The sequence below is a fragment of the Polypterus senegalus genome, chromosome 2, assembly GCF_016835505.1.
Source record: "Polypterus senegalus isolate Bchr_013 chromosome 2, ASM1683550v1, whole genome shotgun sequence".
NCBI classification, from domain to species: Eukaryota; Metazoa; Chordata; class Cladistia; order Polypteriformes; family Polypteridae; genus Polypterus; species Polypterus senegalus.
In genome coordinates this window covers 70,400,300-70,412,503 of record NC_053155.1, presented here as the reverse complement: position 1 = coordinate 70,412,503, position 12,204 = coordinate 70,400,300, and the positions used below count along the sequence as shown (strand labels likewise).

Here is a 12,204-nt window from a genome sequence, read left to right as displayed (position 1 = left end):
GTAGTGAAAAATTAAGAGCGTCGTAAAAATCAGATTGTAAATAATCCAGTTGACAGCCCCTTATCAATATTAATTTTGTAAATTTGATCCATTCAGTAAGGTGGGGTGCTTTCCACAACAAAAGTAATAACAAAGCCCTAAACGAAGTAGATGGCTGTAAAATACAACTGAGCTCAGAAGAATAGAGGACAGAGAAACGAAAGCACAATGCAGCAAAGTGAAGATATTGTAATGACCTGAGGGCAAGGAAAACTGCTGAAGAGACACCAGTAATTGTTAAATGCTTTCTTTGTATGTCCTGCTGGATGCTAAATTGCCATCCTGTTGTATGGCCAAGAGAGATAACACCACCAGGGATCAAAAGGTTTCACAAATGTTGTTTGGTGCAAGATGCATTCCAATTGTAGTGGACTGCTTTAACCAATCCCATGCATAATGAACATAAAGATGATCTTTTTTTTCTTTTTTTTTTTTTTTAAATCGGTTTAACATTTGCAGTGTTTTTATTTAACAACAAGACTACCATCACCTGCTCTGAAGACGATGTAAGATGTAATCAGCACGTTAATGTGGCGTGGCAATTCACTGCAGCTCTTTCAAAAATTTCCTCACATGAATGCTTCTATCATTTTATTTTCTTACTAGCTGTGTAAGCCCGTGCTGTAAATACTACGAGATCCTAGAAACTGTTGAAATCTACAGAAAAAAAACTGAAATGTAGAGATGTCAGGTAATTGAAAGGAACTACTCTGGGCTTCTCTCTCCTAGGAGGATTTGAGTTGCCAACGTGCTCACATCACTTGTGCATTAGCGATGGGAGGAAAAGTAAAAGGGATACCGTCTTGCCGATGTGCTTGTCCCACTTTTGTATTAGCGGCTAACCATGTAACTTTTTCTTCAGAGGTTTCATTTTGCTGACATGCTGGCTTCGCTTGTTATTAGTGGCTAAGCGAGTTGTCTGTTTCCTCAGAGGGGGAGCCCTTACCCCAACTCCACCTCTCACTTCCGGGCTGGACAGACACACACACACACACACACTTCCATGAGTAGACATTTATATATAAGATGTCGTGTGTACTCAAATCATATTTTTTTAAAGGCAGTCACACATTGAATCACATACAAACACAGTAGTTTAACGACAGATACACTCCCAAATCATCAGATTATTTTTTTCCTAAATGGTACCAGCTTTTTACCTATTATCTTCTGCATTGTTATTTTACATAGCCTCTGGAGCGAGATTCACTGTATGTTGTGTGCTGATGACAGCCTTATTGTACTTTGCACACATAACAGTAAATCTGAACTGAGCTGATTATACTGCATTTAACTTGTTGAGTCGATAATAAGTTGACTGCGCTAATTAACATTCATCATTACACACTTTCTGTGGTGTGTTGTATGTACAATCGATTAAGCAAACCTTGAAAAAATGATGAGATGTGAAGGAGCCAAACCCTAGTGGAACTGACTGAAGAGCCACAAACCATTTATTGAATTTTATAATGCATGCTGAGTCGCCCTTGCTGAGGATATGATGATTAAAGATTTGAGAACAATGTTTCTGAGTAAACATAATTAGTTTCACTCTTTCTTACTGGTTAACATTTACTCAAGCCCATGAAATTATGATGCAGTTCTGAGTCATGATTCTCAACAGTTTTAAATCATCTTTCATTTATTTTTATCACACTTAGTGAAAGACTATGAGCGACTGTAAGTATGCCATTTTCTCAGATATTATTGTCTAATTGCTCACAGAACAGAGGCAACAATTCACATTTGGGCGTCAACAATGAATGATTTCAGTAACAGTGCTTGCAGATGACTTTTCGAAGTGAAATCTGCTGCAGGAGCTGAAAGGTTTCCCTGATGGCACAGTTGGTCATTTATGAAAATGTCTGAGTCTGGCAGTTCACTTTCGAAATGCTTATGAGATAAAGGGGATTATCAGAGAAGGACTGGAACAGAAAATATCACTATATGTAGATGATATGGTACTATACAAATGAGATCCACCAAATTCTGTACCTGCAGTACTAACAGCACTAGTAGAGTATCAAAAGATATATGGAGCAAAAATGAATTTGAATAAAAGTGTGTTTTTCCAGTGAATTCTTCCCTTTTATCATCGTAGATCAGTTTAAATACCTAGGGGTAAACATTACAAATAAACATAAAGCTCTTTATCAACAAACTTTTACTGACTGCACGGAAAAACTTAAGTAAGATTTGCATAGACGGTCTACCCTTCATCTCACTTTAGCTGGAACAATTAACACCATCAAGATGAACATCCTTCCTAAGTTTCTTTTCCTATTTCAACGCATTCCCATATGCATTAAGAAATCTTTTTTTAAGAAGTTAGATTCAATCATTACCTAATTTATTTGGAACTCAAGACATCTATGCATCCAAAGGGCAACCCTACAAAGACCTAAGGCAGAAGGTGGCATGGCTCTTCCTAACTTTCAGTTTTATTACTGGGTGGCAAATATACAAGCTAGAAAAACCTGGACATTGTCACAAACAAATGAACACACACAGGCTTAGTCTACAATAGAAATAAAATCCTGCAGTACTTCTTTTTATTCCTTGCTTTGTTCCTCAATAAATCTGAGTCATTGACAATAACTACTAATATAATATATATAATAAATATAATATAGTAAATACTAACGACCCAATTGTGCTTCATTCACTCAGAATATGGAACCAATGTAGGAAGTTTTTAATTGTGACACCTCTGCACGATAACCACCTTTTTTCCACCCTCTCAAACGTACCATAGAGGATTAAATCACTTAGAGATTTGTACATAGATAATGTCTTTGCATCCTACGAACAATTACACTCCAAATTTAACTTTCCATTAACATGATTGTTCCACTACCTCCAAATTAGAAACTTTGCTAAACAAAATCTGCCCAATTTTCCTCACCTCCCACCTACTTCTACTGATCAGTCTTGAGGACTCAGACAGCATTTCTATAATATATAAAAACATTTTCAAGTCCCTTCCTTTCAAAGATTCCAGAGGAGAGTGGGAAAAGGATGTCTTACTGAACATTTCAGGAAAAGAGTAGAAGACGGCCATGCACAGAACTCACTCAAGCTCGATATGCGCAAAGCATACAGCTATTCAAATTCAAATCATCTATCTAGCACATTGTTTAAAATTGTTCAAAATGTTTCCAGGGCAGGATCCAACCTGCAAACGTTGCAATCGAGCTCCAGCCTCACTAGGCCACATGTTTTGGGCCTGAACCAAATGAACATCATTCTGGACCAAAATCTTTAAATGCCTTGGTGTCACAATCCCTCCTAATCCACTAACAGCTGTGTTGGTGTTCTTCCAGATGGGCTTAAAGTGGAGAAGAACAAACAAACTGTAATCGCCTTTACTACACTACTGGCATGCAGATTTATCTTGCTCAACTGGAAGAATCCTAACCCACTTCTTGGTGAAAGAAATCAAATTCTCACTAAGAGGATATGTTCAAAACTTTTTTTAAAAAAATTGGCAGGATTTGATAAATAACATTTTAGAATAAGCACTTAAAATGGGGAAAAGATTTTCTCCCCTTTTTTTCCTTAAAGTTTTACTCTGGCTGTTGGCCTTGCTTTCTTTCTCATAAGTGAGGGAATGATTTAAATTTAGTTTTGTCAAATTTGACTGTCTTGTGTGGAATTTTACTTGCTTTTTATTAAATTCAATAAAATGTTAAAAAAAAAATGAGCCTTACAATAATGTTTTGCTTTTTTCCATTTTGTAAAAGGACATGCATATGCTGTCATGAAATATGTGTGTAATCTCTGGAAATGGATTAACACTTCAAAAGACACTTGGATTGAAAAATAACGTAAAGTTTTAAGGCTTTTGTTTTCACATTTGAATCCTGGCCCACTCCCCTCTATTTTAAAATGCAAACGTTAGATACGTTTTTTTTTTTTCAAATGTATAAAATATGCTTCATTCTAAAGCACAATTTTATGTGGCAAATTAATAAATACTAAGATTGTGACCAAATAACTTCAATTTGAAAAATACCAAACTTATCTTTTAAAAACTTATTTTAGTTAATCGTAATTTTACCCATGCTTACGTTCTCTTCCATTTCTGTTACACATTTATTTGTATTGTGTAAGCTTGTATTTATTTTTTACGTTCAGTGTGTTTATTTTTCTTTGTTATTGTGATTCTTTCTGTTACTTCTTGTAAAGTACTGTGAGCTACATTTTTTTTGTATGACACACACTATATAAATAAATGTTGTAAATGTTGTTGGGAAGACAACTTTGCATAGCACTAAGTTACCATTTCGCCACCTTTGTTCTTTCCTGAATACCATCCTGTAACCCTCCACTTCACAAAATGTGGCAAAGCTCCTGCAGTTTGTCATGCTAGATTTTTCCTAATTTAATCCTTTTCAATTTTGAACGTTGCATATTCTCCGTATTCTTAATGCCAAATGTCAAGTGACAAATAACAGCAAGTGTAACCCTGCTTTTACATGTCCGTTTGTGGTGGTTCAACACATTACAAGTGCCTTCATTTTCAGATCCAGCGAAGTGTCTTATAAATATTTACACAACCTCCTCTTAGGATCTCTGTTTCTGATTCAAGTGTACCTCTGATTGAAGTGCGTGAAGTCTCTTGAACTGGAACAATTTAAGAGCCTCGCAGTGAGTGAGAGCAAGACACAGAGACAGAAGCCATGATTTACTGAAGAGCTTTCTTTTTCTTTGATAGGTATGCTATGAGACTGAAAAGCCACTCGGGGCCGGGTGCCAGTCAAGAAGACAAACAGCTTGCTGTCTTGTGGTGAGTAAATCGATTTTACTGAGCAACACTTAAGAGAAGAGCCAGACAAGCTGGACTCTTCATTTGGATTTCAAGCGTCTGTGAAATTATTCTGACTGAAAAAACAAATTGTTTTCAGCAGGATTCTGTGTTTTTAACTATATTTGAAGAATGTTGATGTTTACTGTGAGAGCATTTGTTTCTTTTGTTTTTGTGACAGTTTTGTATGTATGTATTCTGTTTGTTACTTGCAGATTGTTTAAATTTTAAGTGAAAGTGATTTATTTTTAGTTTTATTCTTTTCTTTTTTGGTGCAAATATTACATTTACTATATATATATATATATATACATTTATATACTGTATTTATATATATTGCATATATCCAAGGGTAAATCAAAAAGTAAAGGTAATTTAAAAATTGCATGGTAACTGCAAAGAATAGAAGCTGACGCAATACAACATATTCACAATGTCTTATGGGTAGATCAAACACGCATAGCACAGCACTGCACTCTGCCATTAGTCTAAAGTCATGGCCAAAAGTTTTGAGAATTACACAAGTATTCGTTTTCGGAAAGTTTGCTGCTTCAGCGTTTTTAAATGTTTTTGTCAGATGTTTCTCTGGTATACTGAAGTATAATTACAAGCATTTCATAAGTTGCAAAGAATTTTACTGACAATTACATTAAGTTTATGTAAAGAGTCAATATTTGCAGTGTTGGCCCTTCTTTTTCAAGACCTCTGCAATTCGCCCTGACATGCTGTCAATCAACTTCTGGGCCAAATCATGACTGATGGCAGCCCATTCTTGCATAATCAATGCTTTGTCAGAATTTGTGGGTTTTTGTTTGTCCACCCGCCTCTGGAGGATTGACCACAAGTTCTCAATGGGATTAAAGTTTGGGGGAGTTCCTGGTCATGGACCCAAAATTTCAATGTTTTGTTCCCCGAGCCACTTAGTTATCACTTTTCCTTTATGGAACTGTGCTCCATCATCCTGGAAAAGGCATTGTTCATCACCAAACTGCTCTTGGATGGTTGGGAGAAGTTGCTCTCAGAGGATGTTTTCGTCACATTATTTATTCATGACTCGGGATCGGGGCACCACTAGGGCAGAGCTTGCTCAGGAATAGCAGCAGGCAGGAGTGAGTGCATCTGCACACACAATGAGGCGAAGACCTTTCGTGAATAGCCTGGTGTCAAGACTGGCAGCAAAGAAGCCACTTTTCTCCAAGAAATACATCAGGGACAGACTGATATTCTGCAAAAGGTACAGGGATTGGACTGCTAAGGACTGGGGTGAAGTTATTTTCTCTGATGAATCCCCTTTCTGATTGTTTGGGGCATCCGAAAAAAAGATTGTACAGAGAAGAAAAGGTGACATGCTAACAGTAAAACATCCTGAGACCATTCATGTGTGCGGTTGCATCTCAACCAAGTGAATGGTCTCACTCACAATTTTGGCTAAGACCACAGCCATGAATACAGACAAGTTTATAAGCATCAATAGTTTGTGTGACAGGCGCATCACAGGACAACAGCTTCAAGCACAGCTCAACAGTGGTCGAAGTACAGTGTTATTTTAGTAACCTTGTTAGCTGAATGCAGTGGTAGGCTAAGCTGCAGAAATGTTGAATTTTTATGTCCAAATATTTTCTATATTTTGTATTTTGTGTATTTTCTAATCTTTTATTGCACTGAGCAGTGCACTCAGTGTTGTGTTTTGAGTTTTCTGTATACATGAGCCCAGATGGCTGTTGGTGGCACCATGCATGTGTTGGACAGATACAACATCTTCTTGGCGTTGGGCTTGTTTCACAGCAGTGCTATCCTGTGACATTGTGTCGTGTAGGATGATGTGTGCAGTGTGTGATGTGTGCACTCACAGGCATATTAAAAGTCAAACTAAATTGGTTCTAGTGAATTCCCGTGCAGGAATTATTAAATCAATTATACAATAAGTCTATAGATATTCTTGTCAATGTGGACTTGCATATAGAACATGTTGCAGAATGTTTGGGGCAACCTTGGTATGGAGTATACTGTATGTCTGCATTTATGCATAATATAACTCGCATGATATTGTCTACGTCGCTTACTCCAGTTCAGAGTCATGGCGAGCCAGTGCTGAGTGCCAGGAGTCAGTCTTGAATGGGGCGTCAGTCCACCCTGGGGTCCACTGATACACTCACTCACACTCACACGTACAAAGGATTGATTTGGACTCAGTGGTTAACTTCATGTACACTGTCAGATGTAGGAGCCAAACTGGAGTAGAACATGGGAGATTGTGAAAATTGTACAAAGACAGCAACTTGTCGCAGGACTTGAGGCCAGCACCACTGTGCCACTATAAGTATGTCCAAAAAGTAATAAATATTCATTTTGATAAAAAGTTATTTATTCCTAGATGAGAATGTTTCTTTTACATAATCACATTTTAATTTAACTTTTTTCAATTAAATGTATTTCTTTTCATTTATATAAATTATATTTCAGTACAAAGGTATGTTTGTAGTAGTACTCTTTTATATTTAGCTTATAAAGTTTTTTTATTTATTTTTTTTTATTTATCTTCCTTCACCTCCACTTTTGTGAGTGAGGTTATAATTGACTGGTGATGTTCTAAACATGCCTACTCCATTTTTTGTATATAATTAGACCTAATATCAGTTATGCAGATATGAATACTGTACACAGTATGGTTTTCTTCTTTGCCAAAAGTTGCTCTGTGCCATTTCTAAAATTCCAAACAGGAATACTGCACATTAGGGAAAAAGTATCCATTCAATCATTTTCCATCCTACCTTTGAAACTTCATCCAGGGTTAACTTGATTCTTGCACCTTTTTCTACCAGGATTGGTTTTGACATCTCAAAATCCAAAATATGGAAGATAAAAGCAAATTTTCTTACAAAGCCATTTTCTTCTAGTTAACATATTTGGTTGTCTCCAGCCCATCAGGTTGTAAAATCTCAAGGCTCTTTTGATAATTCTCTCAGCTTTTATTTCTCACCATCACAGTTACTCTCTCACCTCACAGAGACTAAGCAGACTTCTAACAGTTAGGTTTTTTTTTTTTTTTAGATCATCGATCAAATTCTAAAACTGTCTTTAACATGTCAGGCATTTACAGTGTGGTGAGTGGCTGGGGGCGGTACCCAGCCAGGACGCTTGGAAGGACCGGGAGTGGGACTACGCCTCCTCCGGACCACGAGAGGGCAGCCGCCCTGGTTGGTATGGGGACCATGGGAATGCAGCATGGCAGCTCAACCCTAAAGGGGACCATGGTCACCACCAGGGGGCACTCGAACACCTGAGACGCCCTGGACGTAAGCACCTCCGTCACACCCAGAGTTGCTGGCGGAAGAATTACCAGGGACACCTGGAATGCTTCCAGGTGCTCATGTGGCACTTCTGCCACACCAGGAAGTGTCACAGGAAACTCGTCAGGAGGCACCTGGATCACGTCTGGGTGAACATAAAAGGGGCCACCTCCCTTCATTCAGTGTTTGGAGTTGGGTGGAAGAGCACAGAGCTGGGAGGAGAGGAGTGGAGGCGGTAAAGGAAGCCAAGAGAGAAAGAGACCCGGACTGAGGGTGTATGGTGCAGGGGCACCGGGTTGTGTGTGGTATTGTAAATAATGAATAAACATATGTTGGCGTTTGAACCATCGCTGTCCACCTGTCTGTGTCGAGGCTGGTCTCCACAACAGATACTTAGTACTGACTTGAAAACCGCAAGACTGAAACACCAGCACTTTCTTGTGCATATTGTTGGCTACCTGTAAAGTGCTTTAGGGTGGTGTTCAGGCAAGATGCTTTATAAAATAAAGATTGTTTGTCAATTCTTTAAGAAAACAACAAAATGTTGTCTGCAATCATTTTACTTGCAGGATAAAGCCAACCATGTACGGACCCCCTGCTATCGGTGAATAGTAAAGGTTATGGTTATAGACGTCAGTTTCATTTTTTTTAGATATTTTGGATCCTAACAAATGAGAGGCTCATTCACAGCATCTTGTGTGATGGCGACGAAGTGTCCTGCCTTGTTCGCAGGCATAAATATTGAGTTTTTCTCAAAACTGTACAAAACTCATCCCATGCTGCTCTGGCCTGTCTTCACTGGTGTTCTTTTCTTTTAGTTTTCGCTGCTTATCTCTGCTGTACTGGAGAATGTTTGTATTAAAGAAGGACCACGCTATCAAGTATTCCAAAGCACTCCTGGAATATTTCAAGGTAGGCAAAAGTATATATTTTAATATGTTAAATAAATAGAGGAAAATCACAACTCTTTTAGCATGCACAGCACAAACCTCTCCTGCCATCTTGTGGCCAAGAGATGCCATGGTTAGCACATTCATAGTAGAGTAGCTGTTTGGGGTTTTAAACCATGCTGCTCTTCAGACAGTCATATAGCTGATAGGTTTTGTTTCAATCACTTTTTTACTTGTTCCCTTTATTAAGATCCCTACAAAAATTATTTTCTCTATCATCTCATAGTCTAATAAAGAAACTCAATGTGAGTATAAAATGGAAGATTTGTTTTTATGTGCAGGATTTTTTTAGATCTTATTAATAGCAATCCTTTCTATAAATGTTATAAAAGTCCATGTAAATTATGTGCATTTGCTTTCTTTCACCTCTTTAACTTTATTGTGTCTTCTTCCCAAAAGATATGCTCATCTTTCAACTGTCTATTGATCTGATTGATCAAAATAGTCTGTTAAAGAAATAATTACATAACATAACTTGCTTAATTCCATTTAGATTTGAAGCAGGCTGGAGCCTATCTTGGTAGCATTAGGTACAAAGCAGGAACCAAAGCTGCTTGGCTGGACTAATTTAGAATCTCCTGTGGGATGAAAGAGGAAAATGATAGGACCCAATGTATCGAGCCCACTCACACACACACACACACACACTCATGGGGGCAATTCAGAATCACCAGTCAGGCTAAGATTAACACATATGGGATATGGGAGGAAAGCGGGAGTACTGAATGAAAAACCCACACTGACACAGGGAGAATGAATAAATTCCACAATGACAACAAGTAAGTACAGGATTCAAACTGACCATCCATGAGGTGGCAATGGTAACCACTGCACCACCCTTACATAAATGAATTAAGTGAATGGAGCAAAATCTGAACAAAAAAACAAATTCAAAAGAGAAATAGAATGAGTAAAATGTCTGCATTCTTCCCATGCACTTATGGATTGTCCCTCGATTCTGCTTTTCCTTCCACACCCCCAGAGATACATGAGTTACATTGGTTGATGGCTCTGAATTGCCGTGGTGGGATTGAATATGTGTGTGACTCTGCTATGCACTCCACTCCAGGATTATTTCCCACTTGGTGTCTTATATACCTGCATCTCATTAAAGAGAATCCCTTGTTTGAGCCATATTTTATTGATGGAGTGACAGCAGAAGAACATTCTCCATTTATACCATGTATGTATATACTGCTATTCTGTTACTGGCCAGTACTCATTTGAGGTGGCATTTGAACCATAAGAGAAGCACTTGAAGGCAGTTTGGAAGACCAAAATATCTGACTACCTTTCACTCTTGTCAAGTCAATGGGAAACATCTGATAGCTTCTGCTGTTGGGAGCCATTTTTACACCTACTGACATCAAAGCCATCCAATTAGTAATGGAAGTTTGAAGTGTAGCATACAGTTTCTGAACTTACGGGATGTGTTGATAAAGGGGATGAAGCAAAGTATAAGGAGTCAGGTGAAGATGTTTGTTTCTTGGTGCAGACAAATCTGAATCTTAACATGAGAAAAACAAAGGAACTGGTTATTGACTTTCGTTGCACCAAAGTGCCTCTACATCTGGTCACTATTCAGGGAGTTAATATCATGGTGGTGCGCTTCTACAAATACTTGGGGGTCCACATCAATGACAGGCTGACTGGTCTTAGAACTCAGAGGAACTACAAAAGAAAGGGCAGAGCAGACTCTTCTTACTTAGGAGACTGCATTCCATTAATGTTGACAGTGACATCCTTCACATCTTCGACAACTCTGTGATAACCAGTGTGATTTTATATACTGTGGTGTGCAGGGCTGGTAACATCACTTCAAGAGAGGGCCACCAAGTCATCAAAATAATTAAAGTTATAGAACACACTCTGGATATCCTGGAGGTCATAGCAGAGTAGAGAATTAAAACAAAACTGCGTGCCAATATGAACAATGTTGCACATCCTCTCTCTGACACACAGAAACTGAGGACTTTCAGCCAAACCACACATTCAGCAGTGTTGTGTCAAGAAACGCCACTGGGGTTTCGTCATACCAACAACAATACACCTGCATAACGTCTCACTGTGACTGGGACTGCCAAGTCAGAAGATTTCTTTCTTTATAAATTTTTCTTCCTTTTTAGTCATTCTGTTGTGTGTTCAGACCATAGTTTGCGTGTAGATATATATTTATCTATTTATTTATTCAAAGAGCTTCTGTGAAAAGCCACATTTCATCTTGGTGACAAATATTATCTATCTATCTATCTATCTAGCATGCCAGTGCATTATGAGATTTACTTTGAGAGACCTGAGCGTTTGAAGAATCCCATCTAAACTACAGAATAAGACAAAATGCAGTTCTGTTTAGCATGTTTCTGTGTAGTGTTCATAGCCTCATGACAAGTTCATAAATAAAATGCAATTTCCGTTTCTCAAATTACTACTTACATAATGCATACACATAAACATACAGAATTGCTTAAAGATGCAAATGTGTGCTTTACAAAGAAATGCCCTTACAAATGAGACCTTTACAAGGGACCATGAGAATTGTGATTTGTTAAAACCAATTTTGTAACCAAATGCCAAGTCCTAAGCAGGTTGAGTCCCTGCTTCCAAGTTTATTGCACCAATTCATTGTTCTGTTTTTTTTCCACAACTTAACTCATTTAAGTCATGCTCCAGTATGCATGTGTATGGTATCTTCATGTTGTTTTCTTCCTTTTTCACTTTACATCCACTCCGTCCATTACTTTTAAGTAAACCAGCCCATTATTAAATCTCTTTGGGTTTTCCAACTGTTACTTTGATTTACTTCTCACATCCTGAAAAATGTCAGTTAAGTGACTTGATAACCCTGAATTGGCCTGCAAACTTGAGAGTATGTTAAAGTGTGTCCTGTGTTTGACTGGCACCCCATCTACTGTAGGGCTAGATCTTTTATGGGGTGCCAGATAGGATAGGATTGGCATTAACTTTCTGGAATAAGCAGGGGTTTGAAATGGAAAATGGCATTTCTGTTGATTAGTGAAACTTTCTGCCCATTCCCTTTGCAGATTGTATGTTGTAATCATCTAATGATCACAGATCACATCAGACTCCTCTTGTGTTATTCTAAACATTAATTGTTTTA

The 12,204-nt window shown here is 38.0% G+C and overlaps 1 protein-coding gene across 1 annotated transcript in view; it reads left to right on the top strand.

Annotated features, from left to right (window-relative positions):
* aff3 (AF4/FMR2 family, member 3) overlaps positions 1 to 12,204 on the top strand; it is a 196,038-nt gene that overhangs the window by 166,711 nt on the left and 17,123 nt on the right. Inside the window, exons 13-14 of the mRNA XM_039746235.1 lie at positions 4,757 to 4,828; positions 8,955 to 9,048. Coding sequence (XP_039602169.1) covers positions 4,757 to 4,828; positions 8,955 to 9,048 — 166 coding nt within the window. The remainder of the gene's footprint in view (positions 1 to 4,756; positions 4,829 to 8,954; positions 9,049 to 12,204) is intronic.